This window comes from Schistocerca nitens, chromosome 2 (genome assembly GCF_023898315.1).
Source record: "Schistocerca nitens isolate TAMUIC-IGC-003100 chromosome 2, iqSchNite1.1, whole genome shotgun sequence".
Taxonomy (NCBI): domain Eukaryota; kingdom Metazoa; phylum Arthropoda; class Insecta; order Orthoptera; family Acrididae; genus Schistocerca; species Schistocerca nitens.
This window is the reverse complement of record NC_064615.1, coordinates 874,192,152-874,209,422: the sequence shown is the minus strand read 5'-3', so window position 1 is coordinate 874,209,422 and position 17,271 is coordinate 874,192,152. Positions and strand designations below refer to the sequence as shown.

The 17,271-nt window shown below is 38.9% G+C and overlaps 2 protein-coding genes across 3 annotated transcripts in view; one reads left to right on the top strand and one right to left on the bottom strand.

Annotated features, from left to right (window-relative positions):
• Positions 1 to 15,476, bottom strand: part of LOC126237167 (WD repeat and FYVE domain-containing protein 2) — a 74,549-nt gene extending 59,073 nt beyond the window's left edge. The window contains exon 1 of the mRNA XM_049947024.1: positions 15,266 to 15,476. Coding sequence (XP_049802981.1) covers positions 15,266 to 15,423 — 158 coding nt within the window. The 5' untranslated portion in view covers positions 15,424 to 15,476. The remainder of the gene's footprint in view (positions 1 to 15,265) is intronic.
• Positions 1 to 17,271, top strand: part of LOC126237164 (BRCA2-interacting transcriptional repressor EMSY-like) — a 409,828-nt gene that overhangs the window by 85,444 nt on the left and 307,113 nt on the right. The window contains exon 1 of one of the 2 annotated variants that reach the window (XM_049947020.1): positions 15,596 to 15,742. The exons of the other annotated variant lie outside the window; for it this stretch is intronic. The gene's annotated coding sequence lies outside the window, so the exon portion shown is untranslated. Of the gene's footprint in view, positions 1 to 15,595; positions 15,743 to 17,271 lie in introns of those variants that run through there. 2 annotated transcript variants of the gene reach the window in all.

Genomic DNA, 17,271 nt, shown 5'->3' with positions numbered 1-17,271 from the left:
GATCCAATGCAAAATGAACAGAAAAACTTGCCACAGACAGGTCAGACTTGGGCATTACAATGGTACTACCACAAACAATAACAACCAGAACATCAGGTGTCAAAGATACAGACAAAAAGGAACGTAAAATCATACGAAAATTGTTTAGAGCAAGACACAGAGATGGCATGTTCATGAAGAGATGAACCAAAGAATTACGTGAGCACAAGACAATATCAGGAAACGCCGACTAACATTCTAAAATGAACAACAATGGTAGTTAAATAGCTCAATTAAAAAAAAAAAAACAGTTGGCTTCAAGTAGCAGAAGAAGACATAAAACAAGCAGGAATCAACAAGGAAATGATAAACGAACGACAGAAATTCAGAAACACGATTATTAACACGAAACTTGAAGCAAAAGAAAGAAGAAAATGGGGAAACTATGGACAAAACAAAGGAAACAGAAACAGCTGGGTCATTCCATGTGAAATCGACCAATAGAGAACTAAATTCGAACATTGTTGATTTAGAATTTTGTAAATTTTTGTCATTTTATTCTACCTTTCAAATAAGATAAAATCCAAAATTAATTTTTTTATGAAATTTCTTTTTCATCTTTTCAATTTTTAAAGTTCCTGAAATTGTGTGATTTTTTCCGTGCTTCAAAACCTTAAAATGGCCAGCTCTTAAAGAAGTATTTAACATACAGACGTGAAATTTATACCATTCTATTCTGCTTATTACAGGCGTTAAAACAGGTACCGGTTGACCAAACTCATTAAAATGCTCAACTTTCCCAAACCAAAACTTTTTTTAAAATTTTGATGATTTCAAAATCTGAATTTTGCTATTTTTGATAAAAAAAACATGTTAATCATATATTTGCTAATGTGCTTGCCAAATTTCACAATAATATTCCAAAGGAAACACATGAACAACAATTTGGGAACTGTGAGTCCACCTTGATGCAAAACACATTTTGTTATTTATTTACTTATTTATTCCTCCTAATTTCAGTGACCATCATCAGTGGGTTGTTTAAATCTAAAACATGCAGAAAATAGCATAGTTATAAAACACTAACACATTATTACATTTAAATTGATAGATAAAAAATCTACTCATCAAGCAGTGGCAAAACACACACATAAAAGAATATTATAATTAGGCAAGCTTTCAGAGCCAGTGGCTCCTTCTTAAGGCAGAAGGGGAAGAAAGAGGGATGATGGAAAAGGACTGGAGAGGTCTAGGAAATGGAGTAGATTTTTGGGAAAGTCACCCAGAACCGTGGCTCAGGGGAGGCTTACTGCAGGGGATGAGAAGGTAAGACTGACTGTTGGGGACTGCATCAGATGAGATTTGAAAACCTGAGAGCTTAAAGATGGAAGACAGGGTAATATGCAAGACATATATGAGTTAATAAGAGCAAACAGCTAAGAGCATTGTACGTAACAGAGGTGGGAGGGGGGAAGTGAAAAATAGATGGAAAAGACAATGGAAGATGTAGAAAACTAAAATGGAATGAAGAAAAAGAGTAGTTACTGTGAAGAAATGCTGAGATGGAAGAACTTAATGTAAAGTAAGGCCAGGTGGCCGGTGAGAACCAAGGACATGTTGTAGCGCTAGTTTCCACCTGCGGAGATCTGAGATACTCGTGTCTGGGGGAAGAAACCGGATGGCACGTATTGTGAAACAGGCACCTACGTCACGATTGTCATGTTGTAGAGCACGCTCTGCAACAGGATATTGTGTGTTGCCAGTATACACCCTCTGCCTATGTCCGTTTATTCTAACTGATAATTTGGTGTTGTAATGCCGATGTGAAACGCCGAACAGTGTTTAAATAACAGCTGATACATGACGTGTCGTTTCTCAGGTGGCTCTCCCTTTGATAGTGTATATTTTGCCAGTTACAGGACTGCTGTAGGTGGTGGTAAGAGGGTGCATAGGACAAGTCTTGCAGCGGGGGTGATCACAGGGGAGGAACCGTAGGATAGGGAAATGGGTGCTGAAGGAGCATAGGTCTGACAAGAATATTGTGGAGATTGGGAGGGCTCCTACCCCTGTGACCGTCCCCATTACAAGACTTGCCCTATGTACGCTCCTACCACCACCTATAGCAGTCCTGTAACTGGCAAAATATACACTACCAAATTATCAATTATGATGAACGGGCGTAGGCAGAGGATGTATACTGGCAACACGCAATATCCTGTTGCAGAGCATGCTCTACAACATGACAATTGTGATCACAGTTTCACCACACGCACCATCTGGATTCTTCCCCCAGACACCAGTTTCTCAGAACTCCACAGGTGGGAACTAGCGCTACAACATGTCCTTGGTTCTCGCCAGCCAACTGGGTTTAATTTATGTTAAGTTCTTCCGTATCACCGTTTCTTCACAGTAACTGCTCTTTCTTCACTCCAGTTCAGTTATCTACATCTTTCATTGTCTTATTCATCTATTTTTCACTGCCCCCTTCCACCTCTGTTTAAGTACAATGCTCTTAGCTTTTCACTCTTATCAACTCATGTATGATGCTTAAGCAATAATCTCTGTCCTTAATATTACTGTGTCTTCCACCTCTAAGCTCTCAAGTTTTCAAATCTGGTCCAATGCAGTCCCCAATAATCAGTCTTTTCTTCTCATCCCATGTGGTAAGTCTCCCCCAACCTGCAGTTCTGGGTGACTTTCCCAAAATCTACCTCTTTTCCTAGACCTCTCCATTTTCCTTCACCCCTCTTCCTTACCCTTCAACCCTGCTGCCTGATGAAGGAGCCACTGGCTATAAAAGCTTGACTAATTACAATATTCTTTTATGTGTGCAATTGCTGCCACTTGGTGAATAGATTTTTTTTCTATCTATTTAAATAATTTTGTCAAAAACTGATTGTTCCATTGTTACGTTATTACAATTGTGCTGTGTGTTGTTTAAAAACTGTTTTCTTTGGATACTTTCATAGTATCTTATTTATTGTACATTACAGCATGGTTTTAAGAATTGTTGTCACTGTTGGCAGCATATTTTCAGTGCTTTTTCGGGATACATCATGTCATCTGCAACTGCATGAGTGGCTATTAGTAAACAAATACTAAAACATGAAATTATGTATGTATATATCGCAGTTCGCATGTGTCATAAGAAATGTATTGCATGTTGCATGAAGGCTACGAAAAGTGTAACGGGAGTTCTGATGACTTCTGTTCCTTATTTATGTCACTGTGTGTGATGGCGAAGTGGTTCTTTCGCAAGTGTGTGCTTAAGTGGTTCTTTCACATGTGTGTGCTTCCTGTTCTGTGTCCTGGGTCAGCTCCCTAGAGCAGTAAAGAGTGTGTTGTTGCAAAGTGTTATGTTTTCATTCATTAGGTTTCCCCCTTTGACTATAGCCTTTTGTATGTAGTAATTTTCTTATATTCTTAGTTGTCGGTATAAATGTTGCTATGTTTCAGGATGTGTTGATCGCTTTTGATATTAGAGGGGTTATGTTTTTCTTCGTTACGTGTTCTGCAAAAGTTGAATGTGTGCTGTCACTCTAAGAGCTTTCACGTGCTCTGTGTACCTTATTTGGAAATTTCTGCTTGTTTGTTGTACGTATTGGCCTGACAAGAGTTACAGGCGAGTTGGCATATTCCATCATTGTTGAATTTGACTGAGGCTCTTTTCTTTGAACTGTGTTGTTTGTCCTAAATGTTGCTGGGATCCCTTGCTTTTTCAAGATGTTTCCAATTCTATGTGATATTTTATTACTGTATGTTAGTGTGTGTCCTCAGGGAGTCACACCTAGTGATACGTGGCTGGCGACCACGGGGCCCCGAGCTGAGTCCTGGCATTGCTTCCACTTACTTACGCCAGGCTCCTCACTTTTATCTTTCCTATCTGGCCACTCTTGGCCAGCTCTTGTTCTTTTCCGACCCTGACGCTATTAGGTTTCGAGGGCTAGGGGTCTTTCATTTTCCAACCTATACTTCTCATGCAGCGTCTGAGCCGGAGCGGGCGGCTGCAAAAGGCGTCTGTATCCCATGTTAGGGGCGGCCTCCAGAACTGCGGAAGGCAACGGAATACCACCGCAGATTATCTTCCCTGCATAATGCAGTCTCCATTTTATGCACAAAAAATGGCTTCCTCTCATGTTAAATCAGTGTCCGGAGGTAAAATAGTCCCCCATTCGGATCTCCGGGGGGGAAACTTGAAAGGAGGCAAAAAATCAAAACGAGAATTGGTACCTGGAATGTCAGAACTCTGCTACAAGCAGGAAAACTAGAAAACCTTAAAAGAGAGATGGAAAAGAATCATTTGGACCTCGTAGGAGTTGCTGAGGTAAGATGGAATGGACATGGAGAGTTGCAGTCAGATGAATATGTATTCTACTACTCAGGAGGAGAAGTAAAAGGAATTAATGGAGTCTGAATAATTATGACAAAGGAATTGGCTAAATGTGTGGAATATGTAGACTATGCAAATGACCGGGTTATTGGTGTAAGGCTGAAAGGAGCACAAAAAGATTTACTGATTGTCCAAGTGTATATGCCAACTTCAGAACATGATGACCAAATTGTAGAGGAAAGGTACAGTGTAATAGAGAGAATAATGGACGAAAATAAAAAATGCTGCAAAATAGTAATGGGAGACTGGAACGCCATTGTGGAAGAAGGGAAAGAGGGAAACATAGTAGGCAGTCATGGTCTTGGAAAGAACTGACAGAGGTGAATGATTAATTGACTTCTGCAGGGAAAGGCAGCTGATAGCGGCAAACACATGGTTCAAGAACCATAAGAGGAGGCTCTACACTTGGAAATCACCAGGGGATAAATACAGAAACCAAATCGATTTTATACTGGTAGAAGAAAGATACAGGAATGGAATCAAGAAGGTGCACACATTACCAGGTGCAGGTGTTAATAGTGACCACAACGTACTTATGGCAGAAATAGAAATAAGAATGAAAAAACTGAAAAAGGCGACAATGGTGAAGAAGTGGGATTTAGAGAAAATAAGGTCCAACAAAGAACAAATTACAGAAATGCTGTCTTGGGACTTTCTAAACACATTACGAGACAAAGAAGCACCTGATAATGCCAACGAGTACTGGAATATGCTGAAAGAAGGAATCATTAAAGCAGGACAGCAAAATATAGGGTATGTAAAAGGGAAAAGGTCAAAAAAACCATGGGTCACACAAGAAATGATTTCCAAGATGGAGGAGAGAAGAAAATTGAAAAACAAGAACAACTGGAGATGCAAGAAAGATATACTGAAGGTTAAATAACGAACTGCGAAGAGAAACAGAGCAGGCTAGGAAAAAATGGCTAAAAGAGGAATGTGATGAAATTGAAGAACTGGACAGGAAGGGAAGATACGACTTACTATACAACAGAGTAAAGACTATGACATGGGAACAAAACAGAGCAGGAAGTGCTACTATGGAAATTTTGAGTAAAGACGAAGAGGTAGTGTACAAAGATCGTGACGATGTCCTCCAGAGATGGGAAGAATATATAAAAGAGCTATATGACACAAATAGCAAACCAGAAACTCTGGAACTTGAATCACACAACAGTGTAAGTGATGAAGAGAAAGGACCGACCATCATAATGGAAGAAGTAAAGTCTGCCATTGCTGCAATGAAAAATAGCAAAGCAGTAGGTACAGATACAATACCGGGAGAAATACTAAAATGCTTGAACCACAGTGGAATAAGAGAAATATTGAGGTTATGTAATAAAATATATGACAGTGGTGAATGGCCTGAGGACTTTTTGACAACAGTAATGATTCCATTACCGAAAAAACAAGGAACCAAGAAATGCAGCGAGCACAGGACAATCAGCCTCATTTCACATGCAGCCAAAGTGATGTTAAGAATAATTAATAAAAGACTTGAAAAAGTAATAGAGGAGAATCTCGGCGAGGAGCAGTTTGGCTTTAGACGGAATACGGGCACCAGAGATGCAATAGGGCTCCTACGAATCTTGGGAGAAAGGTTTATTGAAAAAGGAAGAGACCTATATATGTGCTTCATCGATTTAGAAAAGGCATTTGACAATGTGGTTTGGGACAAGCTGGCGACTATTATGAGGGAAAAGAGAGTGGACTGGAAAACCAGAAGACTTATAAACTCATTATACCTTAATCAAAAAGTTTCAGTTAAAGTGAGAGGAGAAAGTACAAACTGGATCAGACTAGGGAAAGGAGTAAGACAAGGATGCTGTTTATCACCTACTCTTTTCAACCTGTACTTGGAAAATATGATTGACCAATGCTCATTAGATGACAAAGGAGTAGAAATTGGAGGAAGAAGAGTAGGGTGCTTGAGATTTGCTGATGACATGGTCCTCCTAGCCACAGGGGAAAAAGAATTACAGGATTTGGTGGACACCATTGCAACTAACGGGAAAAAATATGGAATGAAAATTAACACAAATAAAACAAAAGTATTGGCAATAGGAGGAAATAAGGAAATAAAAATTGTGCTGAATGGAGAAACACTAGAACAGGTGCAAAATTTTAAGTATCTTGGAAGCAGGATAGACACCGACTGGAAGTGCACCACAGAAATTAAAACAAGGATAGCAATGGCAAAAGAGGTGTTTTATAAGAAAAGGAGAATCTTCTGCAGCGGTCTGGACAGAGAACTCAGAAAGAGACTCATAAAATGTCTTGTATGGAGTGTTCTTCTACATGGTGCTGAAACATGGACTATGAGGAAAAAAGACAGAGAAAGGCTCGAGGCTTTTGAGATCTGGACATGGCGGAAGATGGAAAGAATAAGTTGGATGGACAGAGTAAAAAATGAAGAGGTACTGAGAAGAGTGGGAGAGAGAAGACAGTTACTAGATGTAATAAAGAGAAGAAAAAGAAATTGGATTGGGCATATATTAAGAAAGAATGACGGACTGATAAAAACAGTTTTAGAAGGTTATGTAGAAGGGAAAAGGAAGCGAGGAAGGAAGAGATTCCAGATACTGGATGACATGATGGATGGTACAACATACAGCAGCCTTAAGAAGGAAGCAATGGATCGCAGAAAATGGAGAGGCAAAGGACCTGCTAAATAGCAGATAACTGATGATGATGATGTTAGTGTGTACCATCTGTGTCTTTAACCTGGTGTGGTGTGGTCTGCTGTGTGGCCTGTGCGTTCTGCCTCTGGGTTTCAGATCCTTTAGTTGTCCTCTTTAGTGCTTGGTTGCTATTTTTACATTTCATTTTTACCTTCTTGTTGAGCTTGTTTATGATGTCTGCCTGTAGTTATTTTCAATAACAATTTGTCTGATTATATTTAGTTCCTGTGCATAGTCTTCTGGTATAAGAGGTGTTCTGCTCACTCTGTGAAGTATGTGTGGGAAATGCACATTTATGCACTGTCGAGTGGTTGGATGAGCTATGGATAACGGTGCTCATGGGTGTGGGTTTTCAGTAGATGGAAAATTCATGCTGGTGGTTGTTTTTCGTGACTAAGATCCAGGAAATTTAGTTTCTTCTTGTTTCTTTTTCCACTGTGAAGTAGATTTGTGGGTATACTCTGCTGATATTACTCTGTAGCTCTTCTATCCTATTCTGTGTTTCACCTATAAGACAGATTATGTCCTCCACATATTGGTACCAGTAGATTACTTTGTACTCTTCTTGTTTTACAATGTTTTTGAATATTGTGTTCTCTATACGATCCAAGGAAATGTTGGCTAAGGTTCCACTGATGAAGGACCCCATGGGTAGCACCTCTTATTGCAAACATAAGTAGTTGTTGAAAGTGAAGTAGTTTTGTTCTGTGATTAGCTTAAGAATGGATGAGATTTCATTTATTCCTATCTCTGGCAATTTCTTGTATTTTAGCTGTTGTTCTATAATGTTTGTAGTTTCTTCTGTGGGAATGTGTGTGTACATGGATGTAATGTCAAAAGGTACCAGTTTTGCTGTTGGGAGGAAGGGGGGGGGGGGGGTGTTGACATTCTTAATTTTCTCTATTATGTCTCCTGTGTTTTTGAGGCTTTTGTTGTTTGTGTATGTGAATGTCTGCACGTGTCTCCCTAGTAAGTAAGACAGAGCTTTTCTGAAGTCCACTACTGGCCTAACTGGGATGAGAGAGATGGTTATCACTGTGGCAGTCAGGGCTGTAACATGGATTTACCCTAGAATTGTTTGCTTTGTTTTCAATGAGTTACGTTTTTTGTGTGCGTTTGACTGTTTTTGTGACGTCTGATTAGTTTGGTGTTTGTCATCATGTTTTTTTTCTTTTCGCGTGTGTGTGTGTGTGTGTGTGTGTGTGTGTGTGTGTGTGTGTGTGTGTGTGTGTGTGATTTAGATTGTGTTTTAACTCATCTAGTGAATATGTGTTTTTATTATTTTTATGGTTTACGAGTTGTTGAGATTTTGGTTTCGGTGGCATTTTGTGAGTTATGTAGGTGTGTGAAGTTTGTGATTGTGGTTTCTTTTTATTTTATTTTTATTTGTGGTTTGCCAGTGGGTTGATTCCACTTTTCAGAATATCAGACGTCGGTTTCTTGGTACTGTGGGCTTTGTTTGAGCTAGCTAGGTTGAGTGGATTGTATGATTCCTGTTGGTTTTGTGGCTGAGGCATCATGTCAAGTTGAGATTTCTTTTTAATATTTGTTTTGGGATGGTGTGACGTTTTGTACTGTTATTTATTTAGCTTGTCCCCACCCTATTTATTGTGACTGTATTGTTATTTTCATTTTATTATTGGAGTAAGACGTTCTTGTGTTTTTACCTTTGTTCACTTTTGTTGACACGTGTACGGTGATGGCATCAGCGTCATTTTGTATACACTGGAAGTAGGTGTTTCTGCCATAGTGACATCATGGGTCAAAGCAGACAGGTGGAATCAGACACTTCCCTAATGTCCACCAGCTGAGGAGCCTACGAAGTTACATCATGTGTGAATGTTCATACAAAATTTTACCAAAATCCTTGATGGCCACACAAGAACTTTTTCTCAAATTAGAATCTTGGCATGGAATGCTCCTTTTGAATTTGTGGGGATTCCAAATTTCTTGTTCTGTCTGATGGAACTTGTGGAATATCTTTGCACCAGATTACATTGCTCCATTTCAAACACTAGACAAGGAGGCAGTATACCCGAAATTTATTTTTGTGCCTTGCATTGTGATTGTGCAAACCACAGTCAAGCTCTAATTGATTTTAACGCCACCAATAAGAACTGCCAAGGAAAAAAACTGTACCGGGAAGGTAGTGTAAGAATTGCAAGCTCCCTAAAGAAGCCTAGGCAAGATTAAAAGTTGTTTACTTGGCACAGAATTTCCATTGGCTGTTTCTGCTGAATATATACTTTCTATACTTAACTTTAAGTGCACTGCTCTGGGAAATAATTCCTTGAGACAAGGAGAAAAAATGCTACAATTTTTGTCCACATCGTGAGAGAGATACCCACCAACTAAATATGTTGAAATGAGCTTCTTGATATATTATCTATGTGCTGACCCAATTGTTACCTATTATCCAGTTATGTTCCACAGTATTTTGCGCAGGGTATTCTGTTTACAGTCGAGTTAAGACACTTGATTATATGGTCACATCTTTGCATCATCAGCAAATACAGTTAAGATAATTGTCATTTTATCATTAGGTCTCAGTTGCACATTTTTAATTAGATTACATATTTCTATCACCCTGGATCATCTTCAGATCTAAGTAATCTGATATGGGTTCTGAGTAGACACTGACGCAACTACTTAGATCCAAAGATGATCCAGAATGACCAAAACATGTAGTCTAATTACAAATGTGCAAATCCAGAATGACTGAAATATGTAATTTAATTAAAAATAGACAACTAAGATAGAACAATAAATGAGAATTATCTTAAATATCTAAATATTTGCTGAATCTCTTAAGATTATTACATCAACTATGAAGCAATTATAGTGTCTAATCCATCCTTTAAAGCCACTGGAGGATCATTTATGCAGATTAAGCATAAGTGCAGGTCAGTAACAATCCTTAGGAGACCCTTGCAAGTGAGGTAAATTTAATTACAATGATACACTGTTTTGCTATGAAGACAGAATCCTAAGCATGCAAGAGAAACTCACAAAGTAGAGCTGCGTGATCCCCACAATCAAAGGCTTTGGCAAAGTCAAAGAATAACTTTTCTTGCGATGTCTTGTGTGACCTTTATTTGTGAAGGCTTGTATATCTTTCTCTGTGCAGAAACTTTTATGAAAGCAAACTGTCAAGCAGGCAAGTTATGCTCAGCAGGATGAATCAAAATTTAGTAGAACACTTTCTCGAATTTTTCTGAAACGACTAGAAAAATGATGTAGCCGTAAACCATACTGATTTTTACTTTGTCCAGGACTGTGACAAAAATGAAGCTATAAATTTATGACCACAATCAGTAATGTGAAATTACTAATTCAAGTGTTTTCAACGCCTGCATGGGTATAGCACTATGTGTTATGGACTTTCATCCATACAGCGTAAGGTGATCGCTGAAAGCTTGCATCACTGTTACCACCTTTCAACTGCTAAACTCTAATAAGTACAAACAAAAACAATAGGCACCTATAGACCTGTGACAACACTGTGGTGTTGCCATTTCTACCGTTCCCAGCCCACTGCAACTGTCATGGATCAACATATGGCGGCTCAACTATAATAACCAATTTGGTCATGCCTAAGGTGAAACACATCTGTTGTTATGGTCTTCAGTCTGAATACTGGTTTGGTGTAGCTCTTCACCCTAGTCCATCCTGTGCAAGCCTTGTGATCTCCGAAAAACTACTGCAACCTACTTCAATTTGAACTTGTTTACTGTTTTTATCCCTTAATCTCCTCTTACAGTTTTTACCATCCCGCAATTCCTTGTAATACCAAATTGATAATTCCTTGACACCTCAGATTGTATCCTACCAAACAATTTTTTTTTTTTTAGTCAAATTGTGTAACAAATTTATTTTCTCCACAAATCTGTACAGTATTTGCTCATTAGTTACACAATCAGGCACCTAATCTTCAGCATTCTTCTATGCACTACATTTGAAACACTTCTCTTCTTGTCTGAGCTGCTTATGGTCCATGTTTCTCTTCTATACAAGGCTACACTCCAGACAAATTTCCAGGAAAGAGTTACTAAGACTTGAATTTCCTCTCTACTTCAGCAATCATCAGTTATTTTGTTGCCCGAATAGCATAACTCATCTAATACTTCTAGAATCTTGCTCCCTAATCTAGTTCCCTCAGCACTCCCTGATTTAATTTGACTACATTTAATTACCTTTGTTTAATTTTGTTGATGCTCATCTTATAACCTCTTAAGTTCACTATCTATTCCATTCAACTGCTTTTCCAAGTCATTTACTGTATGTCAATTACAATGGAATTGGCAAACTGCAAAGCTATTTCTTCTCCCTGAACGTTAAGTCCCTTTCCAAGCATCTCCTTGGTTTCCTTCTTTGCTTGCTCAGTGTACAGATTGGAAAACATTGAAGATATCCCACACCCTTCCCTTAGTCTCTTCTCAACTAATGCTTTCCTTTCATGCCCTTCAACTCTTGTAACTGCAGTCTGGTTCCCGTACAAGTTGTAAATGGCCTTCACTCTCTGTATTTTATATTTGCTACCTTCAAAATTTAAGAGTGTAATCCAGTCACTACCATCAAAATACACTCATGTTCAGTTCGGAGGGGGACATCCACTTCTCTGCCTACCTTTGACGAGTGTGCAGAAACATGCTAGATGGCAACAGCGTACAGAATGACATCACTGGGGACAGGAATGACATCAAATAGTGTTTTCAGATGGATCCAAGTTCTGTTAGGTTGAAAATTATCGCTGCATTGTGGTTCACCAAAGACAGGAGGAGCGGCATCAAAGTGACAGCATTCGCCCAAGACATGCAGCACCAACTCAGGGCCTTATGGTACGTGTAATGCTATTGGATACATCCACAAATCACAGCTGGTGAATGTCCAGAGCACTGCGACCAGTGTGACCTACGCAAATGACATCCTGCGACCTGTAGCTATACCCTTTCTGCACAACACCCGAGATGCCATTTTTCAGCAAGATAATGCATGACCACATGTTGCTGCACAAACATGTGCCTTCTTGGTGTCACAGGATGTCAACCTTTTGCCCTGGCCTGGCAGATCACCAGACTTGCTGCCAGTCAAAAATGTGTGGATATGGTGAAACAAAGGGTGCAGTGCTGTGACCCAATGCCAACCACTACAGATGAACTTTGGAAACAGGTAGATGCAGCATGGATGGCTATACCACAAGACGCCATTCACACCTTATACAAGTCAATTCCATTACGCATGGAACAAGTTTTCAGGGCCCATGGTGGACCCTGTACCCAGTAGGCAACAGGACACATGCTGAACCACAGTGATTGAAATGTTAATCATTTCTGTGGAATATTTCTAGTCATTCAAGGTGTTCTGGATTTTTTTTTTTTTTTCTGAACACGAGCGTATTTTCCTAAATCTACAAATGCTATATAAGTTTTGGTTTGCCTTTCTTCAACCTGACTCTTAATAAGGGAAACTCTCTATCGCACTCCTCTCAGATTTAGTGGTAAGATGGCCGATTGGTTAGCCCGTCATAAACTCAACACATATGAAGCATGTAAATAAGAAGAAGCTGTACTGAACTTCGAAAAAAGCAGGAAAATCAAAACAGTGGACAACCCAAGTTCAAAATGTGCAAACTCCAACAACAATAGTGTCTTGATTATATGGTCATAGTGTTGGACTGCGAAGGGGGAGATCCACGTTCAAAAGTCCCTCCTGACCCATATTTTCTTTTCCAAGGAACTTTGAACTGTCCCTTCGTTCATTGATGTGTGTTTTTGCTGTATTCAAATTTGTGTGTGTCGTGGTGTAACATCTGTCTGCAACAGCAAGGTGTAAGGAAGGTACCTCCAGACGGAAATACGGAAGCGTCCGATCCCGCCTGTCTGCTTTGACCCATGACATCACAAATATGGCGGAAACAAAAACAAACACACACACACACACACACACACACACACACACACACACACACTTTCCACAAGAAGCCTAATGACACTAACGGGACAAGCGCGGGAAATGGTTTTTTTTTAGGTGGGGGGCAAACTAAATATAAACAAATTTAGACGCCTTGCGTAGCTACAACGTGTAAGTGAAGACAGCCATGCATGAATACCCACCCACCTCCCCAGGGGTCGTAACCCCTGCAACCCATAGAAGATAAAGATGCTTCAGTAGCTGATTAGTGTTTTTTATCTTTTAAAAAAAAAATCTCACGGGATAGAACAAACAGATCAGAAAGATAAATATAATAAACTAAAACAGAAATTGAATACCCACCCACCTCCCCAGGGGTCGTAACCCCTGCAACCCATAGAAGATAATGATGCTTCAGTAGCTGATTAGTGTTTTTTGTCTCTTTTTAAAAAAAAAAAATCTCACAGGATAGAACGAACAGATCAGAAAGATAAATATAATAAACTAAAACAGAAATTGGAGGAAACAGATAATTAAAATAAGTAATAAGTGTTTTTAAATAAAAAAAAATCTCATGAGATAGAACGAACAGATCAGAAAAGTAAATAAAATAAGATAAAACAGAACTGGAGACAGCCACACTCAAACCAAACTCCGCGCCGTCATGACGTCACACACGACAACACCCTTACGTCACGGGTAAAGGCCGACGCGTGGGATCGGACGCTTCTGTCAACCCCTCCAGACATATTTACCTCTTATTCATTCCAAACAAGTACCATGTTATGACTCTTGCATTTCATTTTGGATGTTCTGACCCTTGAATTCCTTTGTTGTAACACTGTTCACACCCGTTTGTTATTTCCATTTCTGTGAGAGGTCTATGGACCATCTCAGCTGCTCATTACTCATCACATTAACCAATGTATATTCTGAAAATTGCCAAGGCTATAGAATGAGAATGGACATGTCAATGACCAGAGAGAAAAATTCATAATTTTGTGGAAAAAAAAGAAGAAGAAATCCAGGGTACAAGTGAGGTTAGAGCCTGCTGGACCTCTCGCTTAGCAGTCCAACACTGTGGCCACACAACCACACCACCATGATTGTAGCTGCTTGCTTGATGTTGCACATCCTAAGCTTGGACCATGCACGGTTTCTATTTTGCTTCCCTTTTCACAGCTCAGTACACCTTGTTCCTGTTCTTTTGCTTGATCTGTGTTCGGTTTGTAACAGGCTATCCACAGGGCCATTTTACCACTAAATCTGAGGGAGATACAATGGGGAGTTTCCCTTGTAAGATAGAAACACCTAAAGCCAGTATTGCCTCGCATGTTCTTACTTTTCTCCGGGATGCAAAATGATCTTTCCCACAGTAAACCTCTACCAATTCATAGAGTCTGTAGTTTTTGGGACTTCATATTCAATGACGAATATGATCTCTTTTAATATGTTCTACATGGCCGTGAACTCTATGAGAAGTTACTCACTTTTGTAAATAATTTCTGTCATAAATCTATGTATGCCATAAAAAACAACATACCCTAATGTAACTATGTGTTAGCCTTTGTTGGGTCTACCCAGCTGCTGATAAACGGGAATAGACAACAGCAACATTAAACACTCTGATACAATAGATTATTTGACTGCATATAGATGTGTGTTGTGGTAGCCCTAAGCAGGTAACAACAGATGAAGGGTTAAAGTCCGAATTATATAGTGATCTGCACATATAAGCAACAACCATTTAAATTACTAATGTTATGAGACTGATTACTGCCATAAATTATACAGCTACAGAGAATTACTACTTTTTTGACATGATAAATTTTGTAATATCGTTAGTGGTTTTATTTCCGAAACTAACTCGTATCTGTTCGTGGTATATGTAGTATCCGCTAACTCAAATTAATGAATCTTTATTTCATTGTTGATTACGGCTGCAATGAGAGAATTTATAATCTATTTACATGTCGCAAGATTCATGTTCTCCATATCCCGTAACATATAAGAATGTGTACACTGGTAACAATGCGACGGCATTATAAAAAAATACGAATATTTCTAATCAAATTTTGTGTACTCGTCTGATTTTGTCTAGAAACTGTTTGGCCACTCATTATTGTACTTCGTTGTCAACGTCACGTTTGTCACCACTTTGCTGTCGCTTTGCAGTTTTCACTGGGGCAAGTAAGTCATGCATAAAGGATGCCAAAAGAATCTGGACGAGCGGTCAACATAATTCAAGAGTAATGCTAACTCTACACTTGGGTGAAGGAACTAATGTCATTAACAGAAGTAAACTCACCGGTCGTCACATACACTAATGACGCCATCCTCGCCTGGAATGATTATGGCAGCATTTACATCGTCGTTACAACCTTCGAGTTTGTGAAGCAAGGTAGGCTTTTTAGTGACACTAAATCTGGCACTATTCGAAGATACAGGTTTAATTTCCGCAGCCATGTTTCTTAATCATGTCATACCAGAGTCGTCATACTTTGACCCGCAGACAGTAAACAAAGACGCACCACTGGTTTTTAATATCTCTGGACAGAGATGTTGAGAAACTCATCGTAAGACAGCCAATCATGAAGAGTGACGTAAATGTGTAATCTTTGTTTGTGACAAGTCTGTGTACAGTTGTAAACAATGGCTGCCGAATTTTATGTTGATTTCGTTGACATTACGTTGCGTGTAAAATATTCTTCCTGTGGAAGCAGAAACGTTATACTGATGACGTAATTAAATGAGTATTTAAAAATCCATGACAGTAAGGAAAGAGGTACGCCATCTGCTTGCTACTTTAAGAGTGAAAGCATATTTTAGTTGTGGAACACTATTGACATGAATGAAAATGACAGTCTTGGATGGGTCCTCCGTGCGGCTTAAAACATAAAATATTGCCAAACTGCAGCGATGACAGTGATTTGCATCAGTTTGCCCCTTTATTGATGATTGTTCGTCGACAATAGGTTGTCTTGACAGTCTTCTGCTTCGGTCAATGAAGTACCCAAAGTTTTTCGTATGTTAGCGCGATATTTCCTGAATCATATGCTGGTAGCTCAAGATTTGAGGTTCACTATACATGACACTTGCAGTTTTGCCGTCAAAGCTGATATCTTATTGGTATAAAACTGTTCTCGATTATTGCGAACCATAGCACACTTATTTCAGAACAGTTTTGCTAGTTAACCGTTAGTAAGAGTGATTTATAGTAATGATGGTATTCTTACCTAAAAACTGATTTGTATTTTCCAATATTTATCGATGGATTTTAATAATTGTTTCTCATAATCTGCTCCAATGTAAGGCCTTAAACAATCCCAATTCCCATTTCAATTTAATAATCCCAAAAAAGCCCTTTATATTGTTATTTTGCCTTTACATTGACATTTGTATTTTCTACTGTACAAGACATGCATATGGGACTGAATAACGTGCAAAGTTGACTCCAGTAGTTAGTCCACTCTGCATGATCCAATATTGTGTAAATTCAGTGTCCATAAAGATCAAAATAAACTTGCTCCAAATGCATAATTGTGAATCGTGCATTTAATGTTGAAAACAGCTCTGTCAGTTGTTCCATGTGAGTTACAATGTTCAGAAGGTTTCTTTTTGTTGCACACTACTGCATTTGTACTATCAATTGTGGTGTTACTTACTTTGACAAAAAATTACCATGTTGTTTTACGACTTATTTGGATATCCAAGCCACTCCAAAACATGTTCAGATGATGGAGTTAAATTCTCGTAAAACAATCTCTGGTTACAGTAATATGTGTGAACAGATATTCAACTTTACCATCCAGGAACTGCATCAGGGATATGACCCACCCCCATATGTGATGCTCCTAAATGTGATTGGCACTACAATAAAAGCTTTTGATACTTGCTGTCCTATCTTCCCAGCCAGCATCACATACTCTATCTTTAATACTGACAAAATATACAGACTCTATTTGCAAATGGGATGAGAGGTAACTTTCAAGTTTTGTGAATAGTTATGTTTTGGCATCACTGCCATATTGTGAGGCCTAATGATCAGAGACAAGTTATATACTTGTTAAAGGCATTGATGCCATCTCAACTGTTTGTTTACCTTAACCTTTCAACTGGATGTGTATATTTTTTTCAGTATCTGGGGGATTTCCATTTACATATCTCATCTGCAACCCATTATAGATGTTGGTACCAGAATACAAAACCTTTCAGAACCCTACAAGAGGGCATTCTACAGTTTGACATAGGATACAACCCAGAAGAAATTTATAGAAAGTGACATGTAATCTATACTGAACTTATTTTCTCTTT